The 21,521-nt window shown below is 49.5% G+C and overlaps 1 protein-coding gene across 2 annotated transcripts in view; it reads left to right on the forward strand.

Moving 5' to 3' along the window:
* RNPC3 (RNA binding region (RNP1, RRM) containing 3) overlaps positions 1-21,521 on the forward strand; it is a 119,879-nt gene that overhangs the window by 20,333 nt on the left and 78,025 nt on the right. For both annotated transcript variants that reach the window (XM_075322199.1, XM_075322200.1), the window contains exon 6: positions 17,680-17,748. In XM_075322199.1, the coding sequence (XP_075178314.1) occupies positions 17,680-17,748 (69 nt within the window). The remainder of the gene's footprint in view (positions 1-17,679; positions 17,749-21,521) is intronic.

Raw genomic sequence — 21,521 nt, forward strand, 5'->3', positions numbered from 1 at the left:
AAAGCCATCTATGAGGCTGTCGGCGCACCGTTGGCTCCGGCATTCTCTCCCTTGGGGCACTCCAAGCTATTTCAGCTTGTCTTACACAGATTGACACGGTTACACGTACATCTGTGCCGCAGGTGGCATCCTTAACCTCTCAAATGTCTGCATTTGTTTCTTACGCGATTCAGGTTATCCTGGACTCTGCGAACCGTGCGGCGGTAGCCTCCGCTACTCCGTGTTTTTAAGCAGAGCCTGGTCTGCTCGTTAAGTGAATGGAAGGCAGATTCTGCTTCCAAAAAAGGTTGCCTAACCAGTTGCCTTTTTCTGCTGACCGACTGTTTGGTGAGCGTTGGATGTAACCATCAAACAGTCCAGGGGTAAGGATTCATCCTTTCCTCAGCCCGGACACAACAAACCCCAACAGAGCAAGAGGCAGTCGGGGTTTTCGGCCTTTTCGAGGCTCGGGCAGGTCCCATTTTTCCTCGTCCAATGTGGACTCAAAAGGATCAGAGGAGCTAAGATTCTTAGCGGGCTCAGTCTCGCCCAAAAAAGCGACAGTCTGAAAACCCGCTTCCAAGGCGGCTTCCTCATGACTTGCGGCCTCGGTCGGTAGCAGGCTCTCCCGCCTTGGCGATATTTAGCTGCCATAGGTCAATGACCATTGAGTGTGAGACATTCTGTCTCACGGGTACAGGATAGAGCTCACTTCTCGTCCTCCAACTCGATTCTTCAGAATTTCTCCACCTCCCGGCCGGGCCGCTGCTCTTCTGCAAACAGGGTGCACTCTATAGGCAGAAAGAGTGATGACCCCCGTTCCTCTTCAGGAACAAGGTCACGGTTTTTACCCCAAATTCTTTGCGGTACCTATAACAACGGGCCGTTCCGTCCCGTTCTGGATCTAAAAATGCTCAGCAAGCTCGTGGACACCAGGCAGGTTCCGGATGGAATCCCTCCGCCATGTCATCGCCTCAAGGTCCCAAGGATATTTCCTAGCATCATTAGGCATCAAGGATGCTTATCCACACGTGCCGATTGATCCAGAGCACTAGCGTTTCTACGCTTCGTTATAGGAGACGAACACCCTCTGTTCGTAGCTCTACCTTCCGGCTAGCGACAGTCCAACTGGTCTTCGCCAAGGTCAGGGCAGCAGTAGTCACAGTCCTGCACTCTCAGGGTCACTCTGTGGTCCCGTATTTAGACGATCTACTTGTCAAGGCACTCTCTTAGGAAACATGCCAACACTGCCCGAACGTTGCGCTGGAGACTCTCTAGAGTTTTGGGTGGATCATCAACTTTTTAAAGTCAGATCCGACCCCGACCCTATCGATAACATATCTAGGCATAGAGTTTCTTACTCTCTCAGCGATAGTGAAGCTGCCGCTAGACAAACAGCATTCACTACGGGCTGCAAGCTCTTCTTTAAGAACCAGTCGCACACATTGAGACGCCTCATGCACTTCCTACGTAAGATGGTAGCAATGGAGGCAGTTCCTTTCGCGCAGTTTTACTGCGTCCACTACAATGGGACATTCTCCGCCAATGGGACGAGGAGTCGACGTCCCTCAACAGAGTCGTCGTTCTTTCTCAGGCGGCCAAGGAATCTCTACGGTGGTGGCTTCTTCTCACCTCTTGGTCAAAAAGAAGGTCCTTCCTATCCCCGTCCTGGGCGATAGTTACGACAGACGCGAGTCTATCAGGGTGGGGAGCAGAAGCATATCCGACTTCAGTCGGACAGCTCCACAGCGGTGGCATACATCAACCACCAAGGAAGAACGCGCAACCGGCAAGCCTTCCAGGAAGTCCGGCAGGTTCTGATGTGGGTGGAAGACACGGCATCCACCATATCCACAATTCACATCCCAAGTGTGGAAATTAGGAAGCTGACTTCCTAAGTCGCTGAGGTGTGGCCGAAAGAGTATGGTCTCCTCACCCGGACGGGTTTCAGGAGATCTGGCGCCGCTGACAGAGGCCGGACGTCGATCTAATGGCGTCACGGCACAACAACAATGTGCCAGCTTCATGGCACGGTTTCACAATCATCGAGCTCTGGCGGCAAACGCCTTAGTTCAGCATTGGTCGCAGTTCCAGCTACCTTAGGTGCCACCTCTGGCATTGTTGCCCAGAGTACTGCGCTAGATCAAGACCGACTGCGGCCGCGCCATCCTCGTCGCTACAAATTGGCCGAGGATGTTGTGGTACTCGGTTCTGTGGTGCCTCACGGTAGGCTAACCGGGGGCACTACCAGACCAATCAGACTGGCTGTCTCAAGGGCCATTCTTCCATTTGAATTCTACGGCCCTCAACCGGATGGTGTGGCATTGAGTCCTGGAACCTAGTGTCGTCAGGATTACCTCAGGACGTGGTTGCCACCATGAGACAGGCTAGCATACCAACGTCCGCCAAGATTGACCACAGGACGTGGAAGATGTTCTTATCTCGGTGCTCGGCGCAGGGTGTTTCTCCCTGGCCGGTTGCATCGTCTATGTTTCCTTCCTTCCTGCAATCTAGGTAGGAAAATGGGTTGTCGCTCAGTTCCCTTTAGGGACAAGTCTCAGCGCTATCTGTATTTTTTCAGAAACGATGACTTCCTCAGGTACGCACGTTCCTACGGGGAGTTTGTCTTCTCAGCACTCCGTACAAGCGGCCGTTAGAGCCCTGAGATCTGAACAAGGTTCTAATTGCTCTCCAGATGCCGCCTTTCGAGCCTTTGAAGGATGTCTCCCTTCCCGTTTTTCACGGGAAGTGGCCTTCTAGTAACGGTCTCGTCTCTTAGGAGAGTTTCCGAGCTAGCAACGCTCTCATACAAACTCCCTTCCTGGTCCTTCACCAGGACAGGGTAGTTCTGCGTCCGGTTCCGGAATTTCTCCCTAAGGTGGTATCCCATTTTCATATCAATCAGGATATCACCTCACCTTCTTTGTGTCCTCGTCCAGTCCATCAATTTCAGAAAGATTTGCATCTGTTGGTTCTGGTGAGAGCACTCAGGTTCTACTTCCCGCATGGCGCTCCTGCGCCACCCGGATGCACTCTTTGTCCTTGTCGCTGGTCGGCGTAAACAGTCGCAAGCTTCCAGATCCACCCTTGCTCGGGGGCTCGAGGAACCAATTCTTGAAACCTACAGTTCTACTGGGCTTCTGGTTCTCTCAAGGCCGAAGGCCCATTCTACCAGAGCCGTGGGTGCATCCTGGGCATTACGGCACCAGGCTACGGCTCAGCAGGTGTGTCAGGCACCCACCTGGTCGAGTCTACTTACTTTTACCAAGCATTATCAGAGGCATACCTACGCTTCGGCAGACGCCAGCCTAGGTAGATAAGTCATTCAGGCGGCGGTTGGCCACCTGTAGGAGAGGGCCGTTTGACGGCCCTATCATGAGGTATTCTTTTACCCACCCAGGGATTGCTTTTGGACATCCCAATTGTCTGGGTCTCCCAATGGAGCGACAAAGAAGAAGGGAATTTTGTTTACTTACCGTAAATTCCTTTTCTTCTAGCTCCAATTGGGAGACCCAGCACCCGCCCTGTTTTCTCGGGGTTTTTCTGTTTTTTCGGGTACACATGTTGTTCATGTGGTATGGTTCAGTTCTCCGATGTTTCCTCGGATTGAATTGGTCTTTAAACCAGTTATTGGCTTTCCTCCTTCTTGCTTTGGCACTAAAACTGGTGAGCCAGTGATCCCACTGGGGGTGTATAGCCAGAAGGGGAGGGGCCTTACACTTTTAAGTGTAATACTTTGTGTGGCCTCCAGAGGCAATAGCTATACACCCAATTGTCTGGGTCTCCCAATTGGAGCTAGAAGAAAAGGAATTTACGGTAAGTAAACAAAATTCCCTTCTTTAGAGATCTGGTTTATACATACATTAGAAACATAGATAAAACTTGTATGGGGCTGAAACATACTGACACAATAATTAAAAAAAAAAAGGGTTTTTTTTGTTAATTTTTCCTTCATAAAAAAAAAAAAAAAAACTTTCTCTGACGCCTCATTGGGGGACACAGGACCATGGGTGTTATGCTGCCTATCCATAGGAGGACACTAAGTAGATGCAAAAGACATTAGCTCCTCCTCTGCAGTATACACCCCCTGGCCGGGCCAGGCAACCTCAGTTTTAGCTTAGTGTATGTAGGATGCACATCCTTTCAAGGTTTTGTTATTTTTTGAGGGCGACGGTTTCCCCTAGGGACCGATCTCCCAATACCATCAACGGGCGGGAACGCGGAGTGTCGCCTCCACGTACCCCCTCCTGCGACGCTGCGACCCTCCTGGGCTGCCTTTTTACTGGACGACGGGTCCCACAGACACCGATTTTCCAGAGCGCAGGGCAGAGGCACACTTCCTCAGCTCCTTTTTGCAGGCACTGAGTTGATACATTGCACCTGTGTGGCAGGACACCGCAAGTTGACTCTATTTCCACTGCCTGGACTGAGGCAGTGTTAAGGTGACATTCCCCCTGACTGGTTTCCCAGGCAAAGGGAGAAAGAAGGTGCAGGGAAGGCTCCCAGGACTACTGAATTTACAGTCTTTATTCCCACCATAGCTGTATGCTGGCTGGAGGAGGGGGAGTCCCTTGCTAATTGCAGGGAATCCTGCAGAGATAATCTACCGGTGGCGGGGGAGGGTTCCCAGGGCTCATGAACTCGCAGTCTTGGTTCCCTCTAGCTGTGTGCTGGCTGGAGGGAGGGGGAGAAAAAACTGTCACAGAAGCTCCCTTCCCGCCGTTTTTTTACTACGACAGCAGGGAGGGTTCTTCTTGACGCTCTTTTAGCGCTAAGCCCCGCCCCCCAGGAAAGCGCGCGAAGATCTCCACAGAGCAGGCTTACTCCTTCCTGAGGACGCAGGGCCATCGGCTGATTCTGGTGAGGTACACAGAAGCAAATACAATCCTTGCTTCCCACTGCTTCACTTGTAGCTCTGTAGATCATTGCTCCCCCTCCTGGCATACTACTATTAGGAACATGCAGAATTCTAAGGGCACGAAGAGTGCTAAGGCTCACATAGTCTATTATTCAGCCTGCCACGCTAAGCTACCACGTAAACACACCTCTTCTCTCTGTGAGTCCTGTGCCCCTATAGCCCCCCCAAGACCCCCACGCCACCACCGCCGCAACCGTCAGCCCAGAGCTTAGGGCTCCCAGCCCACCGGAATGGGCACAGTTTCGGTCCCAATCCATGGAAAAACTGTCACAGAACCTGGTGCTGGCTATGCAATGTCGTCCTCCACACCCTTCTGGGTCCCTGGACGGAACGCAGCCTGAGGATACCCCTATGGAGGGTCCTTCTGAGGTAATCCGGGCCCATGCTTCACCGGTTGCAGGAAGCAGAAAAAGAGCACAAGGCCGGGTGTCTCCAGCACTCTCTCATGGCCCCCATGTCTCTCCCACACGCTCCACGGCTTCTGAAGAGCCGGAGGAGGGAGAATGCTGTTTGTACCAGGATGATTCCTTGGTTTCAACCTCCCCAGATGATCAAACTGCAATATACTACCTTATAGCAGCAATCAACCAAACTCTGCATGTGGAGGATCCCCTATCCACTACCACTGACCATGTGGTCTCCTTTAAGAGGGCAAGGAAACCCCAAAAGGTTTTCGCTGATCACCCAGAGTTTCAGGATATCCTCACAAAGTAAAGGGAGAAGCCTGACAGGCGCTTTGGTAACCGTAAACTCATGGAGTCCCGGTACCCTTTTGCCTCACCTGCCCCTAAGGGCTGGGCCGATCCGCCCTCTGTCGACTCCCCCCCCCGGTCTCCCGCCTTGCCACTAAGACGCTCCTGTCTTTACCCGATGGTTCCTTCATCAAGGACCTGACAGACAGACAGGTGGAGCACCTCGCCCGCTCTGCCTTTGAGGCTGCGGGTTCCTCCCTCTCACCCTCCTTTGCCTCTGTGTGGGTCGCAAAGGCGATCTCGGTCTGGGCAGAATCCCTTAACACTTCGCTTGAGGAATCCCAGTTCCCTCATACCTTCACAGAGGTAACAGCTCAAATTGCCGCTGCGGCGGAGTACCTCATGCAGGCCTCCATTGACGCTGCTACCTGCGCAGCTTTTGCCGCCTCAAATACCATAGCCATCCGTAGAGCTCTCTGGCTCCAACAATGGCAAGCGGACTCTGTCTCCAAGAAGTCTCTCACGGGCCTTCCCTTTTTTCCAGACCGATTGTTTGGCGAACATCTGGACAAGCTCATTTCTGACGCCACGGAAGGAAAGAGTACCTCCCTTCCCCAGCTGAAGCACAGGACGACCTTCACCAGACGGTTACAGTCCTCGTTCCGCTCCTTTCGGAACTCATTTGGTTGGTCGACATCCCGCTCTGCCCCCGCCACTAGCCGCGGACTATGGACCGACCTTCTCAGCTCTCCCCGAAACCCACTTCGTCATGGCAGCCTAGACCGAAACAGTCCAGGACTAGGGAGACTCGTCCACGATGTTTTCTTCAGCGCTCTATTGGGAGACCCAGACGATTGGGGTATAGCTACTGCCCTCCGGAGGCCACACAAAGCACTACACTAAAAAGTGCAAGGCCCCTCCCCTTCTGGCTATACCCCCCCGTGGTATCACGGGTACTCCAGTTTTCAAGCTTTGTGCGAAGGAGGTCAGACATTCCATGCATAGCTCCACAGATTTTAGTCAGCAGTAGCTGCTGACTATTTCGGATGGAAGAAAAGAGGGCCCATATAGGGCTCCCAGCATGCTCCCTTCTCACCCGTGGATGGTGTTGTAAGGTTGAGGTACCTATTGCTGGTACAGAGGCTGGAGCCCCACATGCTGTTTTCCTTCCACATCCCCTTGTAGGGCTCTGTGGAAGTGGGATCCTGCCGGCCTCAAAGCTCTGACGCCGGGCTCCATCCACAGACCCATAGAACCTGGTGGATGCCGAGCAGGAGTACCATCAGGGACATGGCCCTGCATCATACAGGTACTCTGTGTCCCCGGCAGGCACACACACTCCGGGCTGGCTGGGTGTTGTAGTGCGCCGGGGACCGTAACGCTAGAGCTAGTGTTCCTACAGTTTAACTGGGGGACTTTTTTTCTGTGTTGTGGGAACGCAGCGCCGACCCCCGCTGGACCGGCGGCGCTGCTGTGACTTTTAGTTCGCCGGGGACACGCCGACCGCGCTTTTACGGCGGTGGCGTTTATAAATCTAGTCCCCGGCTTTTGCGGCCTAGGACGCCGGCAGCTCCGATTCGTTCCCGCCCCCACCCTGTCAATCAGGGTAGGGGAGAGACGCTGTTTCACGGCAGCGACGAGGGCTGGAGCCTGATTTACATGCTCCAGCCCTCTCACTAGGCACAGAGGGAAGCAGGCTTCCCGCTCTTAGTCAGGAACGCCCAGGGCCCGCCCCCCCTCCTCTCTCAGGACGCCGGCAGCCATTACATGCATGTCTGGCTGGAGGAAGGACGCAAGGCTCTGGGAGACCTGGACTAGGGGGCTTTGGAGATCACACACCCGCTCTTAAGCGGGCGGTAAGCGGCTTTTCAGCTGGCCCCTCTAGTGCCTCAGTGTGTATTAGTGTACTGTGTCACTGGACATATATATATTTCCTTATTGCTTGCACTGTGAGGTCGCTTCCTGGCTGTATACCCAGATCGCTCTGAGGAGGCAGCAACATGTCATCCACAAAACGCAAGGCTGCCAAGGCTAGGGCTGTGTACACTGCGTGTGCTGCATGTGGGGCTGCTCTACCAGCAGGCTCCAAGGACCCCCATTGTGTGCAATGCTCAGATCCGGTGCTGCTTCGCCAGCCGGAGTCAGGAGAGATAGTGACCCAGGCTGAGACGCCTGTAAGTCCTGCCCCGGTGTCAGGGACAGACTTTGCAGCTTTTGCTGATAATATGTCTGTGACTATGGCAAAAATCCTTGAAACTTTGCAATCCATGCCTGGGGCTCAGTCTATGGACACGGCGAGGTCTCTGTCCTCTAATCCCCCTCAGTTGGATTTAATCCAGACTACAAGGGGGTCCCCGGCTTCCCAGGCTGAGTATTATGACTCAGATGATAGCCCCAGCCACCCTAAGCGAGCTCGCTGGGAAAGACCCTCAACGTCATCACACTGCTCAGGGTCTCAGCGCAATCAGTCTCCCTGTGATGCGTCTGATGAGAGTGATCAGGAGTCTTATCCTGGAACCCCTCTCAATCTGGATACCCCGGATGGGGACGCCATGGTAAACGATCTTATCTCAGCCATCAATAGACTGTTAGATATTTCTCCCCCAGCCCCTTCAGCAGAGGAGGCAGCTGCAGAGCAGGAGAAGTTTCGTTTCCTCTATCCCAAGCGTAAATTAAGTGCTTTCTTGGATCACTCTGACTTCAGAGAGTCAATCCAGAAACACGACGCTCATCCAGAAAGGCGTTTCTCTAAACGTTCTAAGGATACACGTTTTCCTTTCCCCCCTGATGTGGTCAAGCGCTGGACCCAGTGTCCAAAAGTTGACCCCCCGATTTCCAAACTTGCAGCTAGATCCATAGTTGCAGTGGAGGATGGCGCTTCACTTAAGGATGCCAATGACAGACAGATGGACCTCTGGTTAAAATCTGTCTATGAAGCTATCGGCGCGTCGTTTGCTCCAGCATTCGCAGCCGTATGGGCACTCCAAGCTATTTCAGCTGGTTTAGCAAAAGTGGATGCTATCTTACATCCAGCGGTGCCGCAAGTGGCGTCCCTTACCTCGCAGATGTCCGCGTTTGCCTCTTACGCTATCAATGCGGTCCTAGAATCTACCAGCCGCACCTCAATGGCGTCCGCCAATTCGGTAGTTTTGCGCAGAGCCTTGTGGTTAAAGGACTGGAAAGCAGATGCTGGTTCCAAAAAATGTTTAACCAGCCTGCCTTTATCTACAGATAGACTGTTTGGCGAACCATTGGCTGACATCATTAAACAGTCCAAGGGTAAAGACTCTTCTTTACCCCAGCCCAGAACAAGCAAACCTCAGCAGAAAAAGTGGCAGCAGAGGTTTCAGTCCTTTCGAGGTTCGGGCAAGACACAATTCTCCTCGTCCAAAGGGACTCAGAGGACGCAAAGAAGCTCAGATTCCTGGCGGGCTCACGCGCGCCCCAAGAAAGCAAATGGAGGAACCGCTTCCAAAGCGGCTACCTCATGACTTCCAGCTCCCCCCCTCCGCATCTCCGGTCGGGGGCAGGCTCTCCCGCTTTTCCGTCATTTGGATGTCACAGGTCAAAGACCGGTGGGTGACAGACATTTTGTCTCGCGGGTACAGAATCGAGTTCAGTTCTCGTCCTCCAGCTCGGTTCTTCAGAACCTCCCCACATCCAGACCGAGCAGATGCCCTGCTGCAGGCGGTGGACTCCCTAAGAGCGGAAGGAGTAGTGGTTCCTGTACCGCCTCAGGAACAAGGGCGAGGGTTTTACTCCAATCTCTTTGTGGTTCCAAAAAAGGACGGCTCGTTCCGTCCTGTTCTGGATCTAAAGCTGCTCAACAAACATGTGCACGCCAGGCGGTTCCGGATGGAAACCCTCCGCTCTGTCGTGGCCTCAATGTCTCAAGGAGACTTCCTTGCCTCAATAGACATCAAAGATGCTTATCTCCACGTGCCAATTGCTACAGAACATCAACGTTTTCTACGTTTTGTGATAGGAAACGAACATCTTCAGTTCGTAGCTCTGCCATTCGGTCTGGCGACAGCCCCACGGGTTTTCACCAAGGTCATGGCGGCAGTGGTAGCAGTCTTGCACTCTCAGGGACACTCGGTGATCCCTTACCTAGACGATCTACTTGTCAAGGCACCATCTCAAGAGGCATGCCAACTCAGTCTACATGCTACACTGGAGACTCTACAGACGTTCGGATGGATCATCAACTTTCCAAAGTCGAATCTGTCTCCGACACAGTCACTAACGTATCTTGGCATGGAGTTCCATACTCGAGCAGCGAGAGTGAAGCTTCCGCTGAACAAGCAGCGGTCACTACAGACAGGGGTGCAATCCCTCCTTCAGGGCCAGTCGCACCCCTTACGGCGCCTCATGCACTTCCTCGGGAAGATGGTGGCAGCCATGGAAGCAGTTCCCTTTGCGCAGTTTCATCTGCGCCCACTTCAATGGGACATTCTCCGCCAATGGGACGGGAAGTCAACGTCCCTGGACAGGAAAGTCTCTCTTTCCCAGACGGCCAAGGACTCTCTACAATGGTGGCTCCTTCCCAACTCATTGTCTCAGGGAAGATCCTTCCTGCCCCCATCCTGGGCAGTGGTCACGACAGATGCGAGTCTGTCAGGGTGGGGAGCAGTGTTTCTACACCACAGGGCTCAGGGGACGTGGACTCCGCAGGAGTCCACCCTTCAGATCAATGTTCTGGAAATCAGAGCAGTGTATCTTGCCCTACTAGCCTTCCAGCAGTGGCTGGAAGGAAGGCAGATCCGAATTCAGTCGGACAACTCCACAGCGGTGGCATACATCAACCACCAAGGGGGGACACGCAGTCGGCAAGCCTTCCAGGAAGTTCGGCGGATTCTGATGTGGGTGGAAGCCACGGCCTCCACCATATCCGCAGTTCACATCCCCGGCGTAGAAAACTGGGAAGCAGACTTCCTCAGTCGCCAGGGCATGGACGCAGGGGAATGGTCCCTTCACCCGGACGTGTTTCAGGAAATCTGTCGCCGATGGGGAGTGCCGGACGTCGACCTAATGGCGTCCCGGCACAACAACAAGGTCCCGGCATTCATGGCGAGGTCGCGCGATCAAAGAGCTCTGGCGGCAGACGCATTGGTTCAAGATTGGTCGCAGTTCCGGCTCCCATACGTCTTTCCACCTCTGGCACTCTTGCCCAGAGTGTTACGCAAGATCAGATCCGATTGCAGCCGCGTCATACTCGTCGCCCCAGACTGGCCGAGGAGATCGTGGTATCCGGATCTGTGGCATCTCACGGTCGGTCGACCGTGGTCACTGCCAGACCGACCAGACTTACTGTCCCAAGGGCCGTTTTTCCATCAGAATTCTGCGGCCCTGAACCTGACTGTGTGGCCATTGAGTCCTGGATCCTAGCGTCTGCAGGATTATCTCAAGGAGTCGTAGCCACAATGAGACAAGCTAGGAAGTCAACGTCTGCTAAGATCTACCACAGGACGTGGAAGATTTTCTTATCTTGGTGCTCTGCACAGAGAGTATCCCCTTGGCCATTTGCATTGCCCACCTTTCTTTCCTTCCTGCAATCGGGGTTGGAAAAGGGCTTGTCGCTCAGTTCCCTTAAAGGACAAGTCTCGGCACTGTCTGTGTTTTTTCAGAAGCGTCTAGCACGTCTTCCTAAGGTGCGCACGTTCCTACAGGGTGTCTGTCATATTGTGCCCCCGTACAAGCGGCCGTTAGATCCATGGGATCTGAACAGAGTACTTGTTGCTCTGCAAAAGCCGCCCTTCGAGCCTCTAAAGGACGTTTCCTTTTCTCGCCTGTCACAGAAAGTGGCGTTTCTTGTCGCGATCACATCGCTTCGGCGAGTGTCTGAGCTGGCAGCTTTGTCATCCAAGGCTCCTTTCCTGGTGTTCCACCAGGACAAGGTAGTGCTGCGCCCCATTCCGGAGTTTCTCCCTAAGGTCGTATCCTCGTTTCATCTTAATCAGGATATATCCTTGCCTTCCTTTTACCCTCATCCGGTTCACCGGTATGAAAAGGAATTACGTTTGCTAGATCTGGTGAGAGCACTCAGAATCTACATTTCCCGAACGGCGCCCATACGCCGTTCCGATGCACTTTTTGTCCTTGTCGCTGGGCCGCGCAAGGGATTGCAGGCTTCTAAAGCCACCCTGGCTCGATGGATCAAAGAACCAATTCTAGAGGCCTACCGCTCTGCGGGGCTTCCGGTTCCTTCAGGGCTAAAAGCCCACTCAACCAGAGCCGTGGGTGCGTCCTGGGCATTACGACACCAGGCTTCGGCTCAACAGGTGTGCCAGGCAGCAACCTGGTCCAGTCTGCACACTTTCACCAAGCATTATCAGGTGCATACCTATGCTTCGGCGGATGCCAGCTTAGGTAGAAGAGTCCTGCAGGCGGCAGTGACATCCCCGTAGGGGAGGGCTGTTTTTGCAGCTCTAACATGAGGTATTTCTTTACCCACCCAGGGACAGCTTTTGGACGTCCCAATCGTCTGGGTCTCCCAATAGAGCGCTGAAGAAGAAGGGAATTTTGTTACTTACCGTAAATTCCTTTTCTTCTAGCTCTTATTGGGAGACCCAGCACCCGCCCTGTTGTCCTTCGGGATTTTTTTGTTGTTTGCGGGTACACATGTTGTTCATGTTGAACGGTTTTTCAGTTCTCCGATGTTTCTCGGAGTTAATTTGTTTAAACCAGTTATTGGCTTCCTCCTTCTTGCTTTGGCACTAAAACTGGAGTACCCGTGATACCACGGGGGGGTATAGCCAGAAGGGGAGGGGCCTTGCACTTTTTAGTGTAGTGCTTTGTGTGGCCTCCGGAGGGCAGTAGCTATACCCCAATCGTCTGGGTCTCCCAATAAGAGCTAGAAGAAAAGGAATTTACGGTAAGTAACAAAATTCCCTTCTTCCCCCCCTCATGACTCCTTCGGTGCCCCGGAAGACACACTCATTGTAGGAGGTCGACTGCGGCTCTTTCAACACATCTGGGCTGCCGTCTCAGACGACAAATGGGTGCGAGACCTTGTGTCTCCGGTTACCACATAGAATTTCGGACCAGACCCTCGAGTCTGTTCTTTCTCTCAAACCCCCCAAAGACTCGGAAACGACGCGAGGCTTTTTTCTCAGCAATCCACTCGCTCCAAACAGCAGGAGTGATAATACCTGTCCCGGACGACGAGAAGTTCAGGGGTTTTTATTCCAACCTCTTTGTGGTCCCCAAAATGGATGGGTCAGTTCGACCCATCCTGGACCTCAAACACCTGAACAAACATGTGCACGTACGGAGATTCAGAATGGAGTCCCTAAGGTCCATTATTGCATCCATGGTCGAAGGGGACTTCCTCGCCTCCACAGATATCAAGGACGCGTACCTGTACATACCCATCGCCCCAGCTCACCAAAAGTTCCTCCGCTTCGCAGTTCAGGACTCCCATTTTCAATTCGTAGCCCTACCCTTCGGCCTTGCCACCGCACCAAGGGTCTTCACCAAAGTCATGGCGGCCGCCATGAGCGTCCTTCACACCAGGGGAGTAGTTATTCTCCCTTACTTGGACGACCTCCTCATCAAGGCCCCCTCCTTCCGCGACTGCTCAACCAGTGTACAGATCACCGTGGACACCCTGTCCTGCTTAGGGTGGCTACAGAATCTAAACAAATCATGCCCAGTGCCATCACGATCCATCACCTTCCTGGGCATGTCCCTTGACACCCGTCGGGGCTTGATCTATCTCCCTCAGGACAAGGCGATCGCTCTTCGACAAGCGGTACGCTGCCTTCTACGTCCTCCGTGTTGCTCCATTCGATTCAGCATGAAGGTGCTTGGCAGGATGGTGGCGGCTATGGAGGCAGTACCCTTTGCTCAGCTGCACCTCCGCCCACTGCAGCTAGCCCTTCTAGCTGCCTGGGACAAGAGCCCCTTCTCCCTGGACAAACATCTACACCTGACGCCTTCAGTTAGGTATGCACTCCGCTGGTGGCTTCGGTCCTCATCCCTATCGTAGGGGAGATCTTTTCTCCCAGTGAACTGGCTGGTCCTGACCACGGACGCCAGCCTCCTAGGCTGGTGAGCAGTGTACCGGCACCACACTGCTCAGGGACGTTGGACGCCCCAGGAGTCTTCCCTACCCATAAACATCCTGGAAATCCGCGCGATCTTCCTCGCACTCAGGGCGTTCTGCCCTCTGCTAGCTGCTCGGCAGATTTGAGTCCAATCTGACAATGCGACAGCTGTAGCCTATATCAATCGGCTGGGGGGCACCCGCAGCAAAGCGGCTTATCTCAAGGCCCACAAGATCCTCAGCTGGGCTGAATCAACGGGGTCAGTGATATCAGCGGTACACATACCGGGAGTAGAGAACTGGGCAGCAGACTTTCTAAGTCGCCAAGGCCTGGCCGCCGGAGAGTGGTCTCTCCACCCAGAAGTGTTCCTTCACATCTGTACTCGCTGGGGTACACCAGAGGTGGATCTAATGGCCTCAAGGTTGAACGCAAAGGTACCCGCGTTCATAGCCAGGTCACGCGACCCGCAGTCAATCGGCGCGAATGCTCTAGTCTGCTCCTGGCACCACTTCCGCCTGCCTTACATATTTCCTCGTCTACCCCTGCTGCCGCGGGTAATCTGGAAGATCAAGGCAGAGGGAGTCCCGGCGATACTGGTACGCTGAATTAGTACAAATGCTCACAGATGTACCGTGGCGCCTTCCAGACATCCCAGACTTGCTGATCCAAGGGCCCATTTCCCATCAGAACTCCAGAGCCCTGAAGCTGATGGCATGGCCATTGAGACCTGGGTATTAACAAGAGCGGCTTTCTTCTCCGCGGTTATCTCCACCATGATCAGCGCCCGAAAGCCTGCTTCATCCCGCATTTACCACCGTACGTGGAAAATCTTCCTTTCATGGTGCAGGGAAACTAACGTCCAGCCTATACCTCTGGCCATCCCCAGAATTCTCGACTTTCTGCAGTCTAGCTTGCAAGCGGGGTTGGCTCTCAGTTCTCTTAAAGGGCAGGTCTCTGCGCTCTCAATCTTCTACCAATGCCGCCTGCTCAAAAACCGCAAGTGAAGACCTTCCTCCAGGGCGTTTCCCATCTAGTTCCCCCGTACAAACGGCCACTGGATCCATGGGACCTCAATCTCAAGGAATCCTCCCTTGCTCTTCTGTCCTGGAAGGTAACATTCCTGGTGCCAATTACGTCCATTAGACGGGTTTCGGAGCTGGCAGCACTCTCTTGCCGCGAGCCTTTTCTGATCTTTCACCAGGACAAGATGGTTCTGCACCCCCTTCCGGATTTTCTCCCAAAGGTTGCTACCCCGTTTCATTTGAACGAGGACATTGTTCTGCCTTCCTTTTGTCCACACCCAGTTCATAGGGTGGAAAGGTCTCTGCATTCGTTAGACCTCGTCAGAGCTCTCAGATATTACATATCCAGGACAGCCCCCTTTAGGAAAACGGACTCTTTGTTCGTCATTCCTGAGGGGCCTAAGAAGGGACAGGCAGCTTCAAAGGCAACTCTGGCTCGCTGGATTCGCTCTGTGATCCAGGAAGTCTGCCACTTGCAACTCAAGCCCATTCCTAGTGGACTGCAGGCTCATTCCACGCGAGCAGTTGGCGCTTCGTGGGCCATTTGGCATCAGGCTTCAGTAGAACAGGTGTGTAAGGCTGCGACCTGGTCTAGCCTACATACTTTTTCAAAGCATTACAGAGTCCATACCCAGGTTTCAACTGAGGCAGATCTGGGTAGGAAAATTCTGCAAACGGCAGTAGAGCACCTCTCTCAGTAGGCGCTCCAGGCTGTCTGGGACTGGTTCCTCGTCCTTGGGTTGTGTTGTCTTTCTTTTATTTTCCCACCCATGGAATGCTTTAGGACGTCCCATGGTCCTGTGTCCCCCAATGAGACGTCAGAGCAAAAACGGATTTTTGTGTACTCACCGTAAAATCGTTTTCTCTTAGCCATCATTGGGGGACACAGCACCCACCCTGTTGCCCTGTTGGGCCTTGGTTCTCTCAGTACCTTATTTGGTTATGAAGGCAGCAAGAATCAAATATCCAGCATCAAGGAGGATAAAAATAAAACTTGTATTTATTTGTATAAGTATAAAAACATACAGACTGTGCAGTGGACACAGAGGCACAAGTGCAAAAAGTGGATCTATCCGACGCGTTTCGACCAGAGAGTCTTATTCATGGCATGTGTTGTAACCAAACTGGTTCAGTATTTAAAAGTTACACATAACACGTAGAGGGGTGGGATTAGTGATCAAATTAGACTAAAAACGTGCAGGTGTGAGATTCCCAAACCACACTATCATCAGTCACGTAAAAAGTAAAAACATACATGTGGGTATCCACAATATGAAGTTTTAGAAAATAATTGTCCTATCAAAAATGAATAAAAAAAAAAAAACACTGGAAATAATTTTCATCAAAAATTAGTATATTAAGTCAATGAGACTAAGTATAGGAGAGATTTTATGAAATTTTTATATGTGTAACTTTCTCCAGCTGAACATTCATTCAAAAAGCATAAGGAAATACATGAATAGCTATGAGAATTACATATAGCTTACAAAACAATTTTATTCTTTATTTCTTGTGTGATTACTTTGAATTATTATTTAAATTAAACCAAAAAGAGTACACAAGATTCCCTTAAGTTTTAATAGAATATGTAGTTCTGGAAAAAAAAAAAAAAAAAAAAAAAACTATTTGTCTTGCTTTCCCATGCTTGTCAGAACCTCAGAAGAGAAGCGCAAAAGGGACTGTTTGTGAGTACTGAATAATTAAATCCTGTCGGGTATTCAGACTGTGCGGCACCTGGTGCCGAGCCTGAATATTCAGAGGGATTTTCTGTTTAAAAGTTCTCTTCTTACAAAACAAGCTTATGCTTTATTTTTTGTAGGTATTATGAATTATTATTCAAAATAAACAGAAAAAGATGTGAGGGATTTTTTAGGCTTTTAATGGGACCAGGTGCCGCACAGTCTGAATACCCGACAGGATTTAATTATTCAGTACTCACAAACAGTATTTTTTTTTTTTTCCAGAACTACATATTCTATTAAAACTTAAGGGAATCTTGTGTACTATTTTTGGTTTAATTTAAATAATAATTCAAAGTAATCACACAAGAAATAAAGAATAAAATTGTTTTGTAAGCTATATGTAATTCTCATAGCTATTCATGTATTTCCTTATGCTTTTTGAATGAATGTTCAGCTGGAGAAAGTTACACATATAAAAATTTCATAAAATCTCTCCTATACTTAGTCTCATTGACTTAATATACTAATTTTTGATGAAAATTATTTCCAGTGTTTTTTTTTATTCATTTTTGATAGGACAATTATTTTCTAAAACTTCATATTGTGGATACCCACATGTATGTTTTTACTTTTTACGTGACTGATGATAGTGTGGTTTGGGAATCTCACACCTGCACGTTTTTAGTCTAATTTGATCACTAATCCCACCCCTCTACGTGTTATGTGTAACTTTTAAATACTGAACCAGTTTGGTTACAACACATGCCATGAATAAGACTCTCTGGTCGAAACGCGTCGGATAGATCCACTTTTTGCACTTGTGCCTCTGTGTCCACTGCACAGTCTGTATGTTTTTATACTTATACAAATAAATACAAGTTTTATTTTTATCCTCCTTGATGCTGGATATTTGATTCTTGCTGCCTTCGTCTCCGCCCGGGCCAGGGCGTTCCTTGCATCGGTGCAGAGTCCAGGAGTGAAGAGGGGTGAGCTGACAAATTTCTCTTTTTACATTATTTGGTTATGACTCTCTTTTTTTCTCATGTTCCTCCGTTGAGAAGTTCTTACTATTTTTATCTCCTACTGCTTGTGTACTAAAACTGAGGTTGCCTGGCCCGGCCAGAGAGTGTATACTGCAGAAGAGGAACTAATGTCTTTTGCATCTACTTAGTGTCCTCCTATGGATAGGCAGCATAACACCCATGGTCCTGTGTCCCCCAATGATGGCTAATAGATAACGATTTTACGGTGAGTACACAAAAATCCGTTTTTTTTAATTGTCACTGTAAGGTGTACTATTTGATACTATTGACTTTAATGACATGGCTTTTACTTTAGGTGTTACATTTAATGAATAAAATGAATTTGCCGTCCCCTTTTGGACCGTTGACCACGCAGCCTCCCTTGGTGAGTATATAAATTCCAGTAGTAGAAGCAAGCTAGGAAAGTAAGAACAACTGGCCTTTAATTTCTTCTGCAGAAAAGTGTCACTTCTGACATGTGTTGTGTTTATATGCATGAAATTGTCTATTAAAGGAGACCTGTCACTTGGAAAAATATCGTTAATCTGCAGGTTAATAGCATTTTCCTTGAGACATATTCCTTTTTAAATAATGCTTATTTTGTCTCCCCCCCTCCCCCCACATCCTCCCCTTCTCAAGCATTTTCTGAAAAGAATCAAATCCTATTCAATACCTGTATCGTTAGGCTATGCCAATGATGTTCCCATGAACCTTGTCACTGTTGTTCCTATGTAAACAAAATGACTGTAAAGGAGAATAAATTCATATCTTTGTGGTGAAAAGCGATTTCCTTTTGTTTTCTATGGTTAATATATACAGTGCTTTGCGATAGTATTCGGCCCCCTTGAATTTTTCAATCTTTTCCCACATTTCAGGCTTCAAAAATAAAGATAAAAAAAATGTAATGTCATGCTGAAGAATCAACAAGTGGGACACAATTGTGAAGTTGAACAAAATTTATTGCTTATTTTAAACTTTTTAAAAAAAATAAAAAACTGAAAATTGGGGCATGCAATATTATTCATTCCCTTTCCTTTCAGTGCAGCAAACTCACTCCAGAAGCTCATTGAGGATCTCTGAATGATCCAATGTTGTCCTAAATAACTGATGATGATAAATATAAGCCACCTGTGTGTAATCAAGTCTCCGTATAACTGCACCTGCTCTGTGATAGTCTGTGTTCTGTTAAAAGCGCACATAGCATCATGAAGACCAAGGAACACAACAGGCAGGTCCGTGATACTGTTGTAGAGAAGTTAAAAGCCAGATTTGGTTACAAAAAGATTTTCAAAACTTTAAACATCCCAAGAAGCACTGTGCAAGCGATCATATTGAAATGGAAGGAGTATCATACCACTGCAAATCTACCAAGACCCGGCCGTCCATCCAAGCTTTCATCTCAAACAAGAAGACTGATCAGAGATGCAGCCAAGAGGCCCGTGATCACTCTGGATGAACCGCAGAAATCTACAGCTGAGGTGGGAGAGTCTGTCAATAGGACAACAATCAGTCGTACACTGCACAAATCTGGCCTTTATGGAAGACTAGCAAGGAGAAAGCCATTACTCATAGATATCCATAAAAAGTGTAATTTAAAGTTTGCCACAAGCCACCTGGGAGACACACCAAACATGTGGAAAAAGGTGCTCTGGTCAGATGAAACCAAAATCGAACTTTTGGGGCACAATGCCAAATGATATGTTTGCGTAAAAGCAACACGGCTCATCTCCCCGAACACATCATCCCCACTGTCAAACATGGTGGTGGCACCATCATGGTTTAGGCCTGCTTTTCTTCAGCAGGGACAGGGAAGATGTTTAAAATTGATGGGAAGATGGATGGAGCCAACTACAGGACCATTCTTGAAGAAAACCTGTTGGAGTCTGCAAAAGACCTGAGACTGGGATGGAGATTTGTCTTTCAACAAGACAATGATCCCAAACATGAAGCAAAATCCACAATGGAATGGTTCACAAATAAACGTATCCAGGTGTTAGAATGGCCAAGTCAAAGTCCAGACCTGAATCCAATCGAGAATCTGTGGAAAGAGCTGAAAACTGCTGTTCACAAACGCTCTCCACCCAACCTCACTTAGCCCCAGCTGTTTGCAAAGGAAGAATGGGCGAGAATTTCAGTCTCTCGATGTGCAAAACTGATACATACCCCAAGTGACTTGCAGCTGTAATCGCAGCAAAAGGTGGCGCTACAAAGTATTAACTTAAAGGGGACGAATAATATTGCACTCCCCAATTATCAGTTATTCATTTTTTAAAAAAGTTTAAAATAAGCAATAAATATCGTTCAACTTCACAATTGTGTCCACTTGTTATTGATTCTTCACCATAACATTAATTAATTTTTTTTATCTTTTATGTTTGAAGCCTGAAATGTGGGAACAGGTTGAAAAATTCAAGGGGGCCGAATACTTTTGCAAGGCACTGTATCCCTAGCAGTATCTGCACTAGAGATCAAAATTAGAGAACACACAATTTCCTAAATGTTAAGGTCATTGTGTAGTTTATATCCAAACTTGAGTAAACTTGTAGTATTTTAAGCACATATTTTATTTATTCCAAAGCACATAATAAAAATGTAAATGAGATAAACAAACATTGATCGAAATTAGAGAACACTCAGATACCTGCAAGTTATTGGTGTTAATCTGGCAACTGGTTGTTTCAACACTGCAGCTGGAATTGCTCGCCAGTTCAACACAGAACAGGGTAAGGATCTGTCTCATAATACCGTGTCACAACATTTAAGAGCATTTGGACTAAAAGCCCACTCTGCAGTGTACAAACCTCTCGTTAGCATAATGAATCAAAAGGCTAGAATTACACTTGGTGAGGAGCATGTTGTGTGGACAGAGAAGTGGTTTTGCAGTTCATTTTAGTGATGAAAGCAAGTTTAATTTATTTATGTCTGATGGGAATCATTATGTTCATCGAGAAACTGGGGAAAGATTGAGCCCAAAGTGTGTTAAGAAGTCAGTAAAAGGTGGTGGAGGAAGTGTCATGGTTTGGGAAATGTTTTCTGCAGCAGGAGTTGGACCTCTCTCTCATACAGCTACATGTCAGAGTGAATGCAAGTGTGTATGAGAACCTTCTTCAACAACACGTGGTTCCTTACTTGTGTTCATCACTCCATCAGCCAGCAATCTTCATGCAGGACAATGCGCCCTGTCACACAGCAAAATGGGTAAAGCAGTTCCTTGAAACAGAAAACGTTGAAACAATGAAATGGCCAGCCCATAGTCCTGACCTAAACCCAAAAGAAAACCTCTGGAAAATCTTTGGTGACAAAGTTATGGCCAAGAAACCCACAGCAGTCAAAGAACTGTGGAAGAGACTGAAAGAAGAGTGGACCAAAGAAGAGTGACTAAAATCCCACCAGAGCTGTGTGAGAGACTAGTGATGTCCTGTGGCTACAGATGTGCTGAAGTTATTCACAGCGATAGCCTGTACACTTCCTGCTGATTGGTGACTGTTGTTACTTTCAGAAAATATAGTTATAATCTTTCTCTGTGCTACAGTCATTGCTGCTCTCTAATTATGGTCATCACATTTTGGGCAAAGTAAAGGGTTTATGGTGATAAACTTTGGATGTTTTGTAAAACACTGTTCTAGTGGCATGGTGCACCCCTTACAAAAATACCTTCAAATGTTGATCAACGCAGATTACATTTTCTTTGTCGCTCCATTGGGAGACCCAGACAATTGGGGTGTATAGCTCATGCCTCCGGAGGCCACACAAAGTATTACACTAAAAGTGTAAAGCCCCTCCCCTTCTGCCTATACACCCCCCGTGCATGACGGGCTCCTCTGTTTTTATGCTTTGTGCGAAGGAGGCTGACATCCACGCATAGCTCCACAGCTTGGTCAGCAGCAGCTGCTGACTAGGTCGGATGGAAGAAAAGAGGGCCCATAACAGGGCCCCCAGCATGCTCCCTTCTCACCCCACTGTGTCGGCGGTGCTGTTAAGGTTGAGGTACCCATTGCGGGTACACAGGCAGGAGCCACATGCTGTTTTACTTCCCCATCCCTTACTGGGCTCTGGATGAAGTGGGATCCTAATCGGTCTCCAGGCACAGGGACCGTGCTCCCTCCGCAGCCCCTGGGAATCTGCTGGATAGGAGCCGGGTATCGTCAGGGACAAGGC

Source organism: Anomaloglossus baeobatrachus, chromosome 8 (genome assembly GCF_048569485.1).
Source record: "Anomaloglossus baeobatrachus isolate aAnoBae1 chromosome 8, aAnoBae1.hap1, whole genome shotgun sequence".
Taxonomy (NCBI): domain Eukaryota; kingdom Metazoa; phylum Chordata; class Amphibia; order Anura; family Aromobatidae; genus Anomaloglossus; species Anomaloglossus baeobatrachus.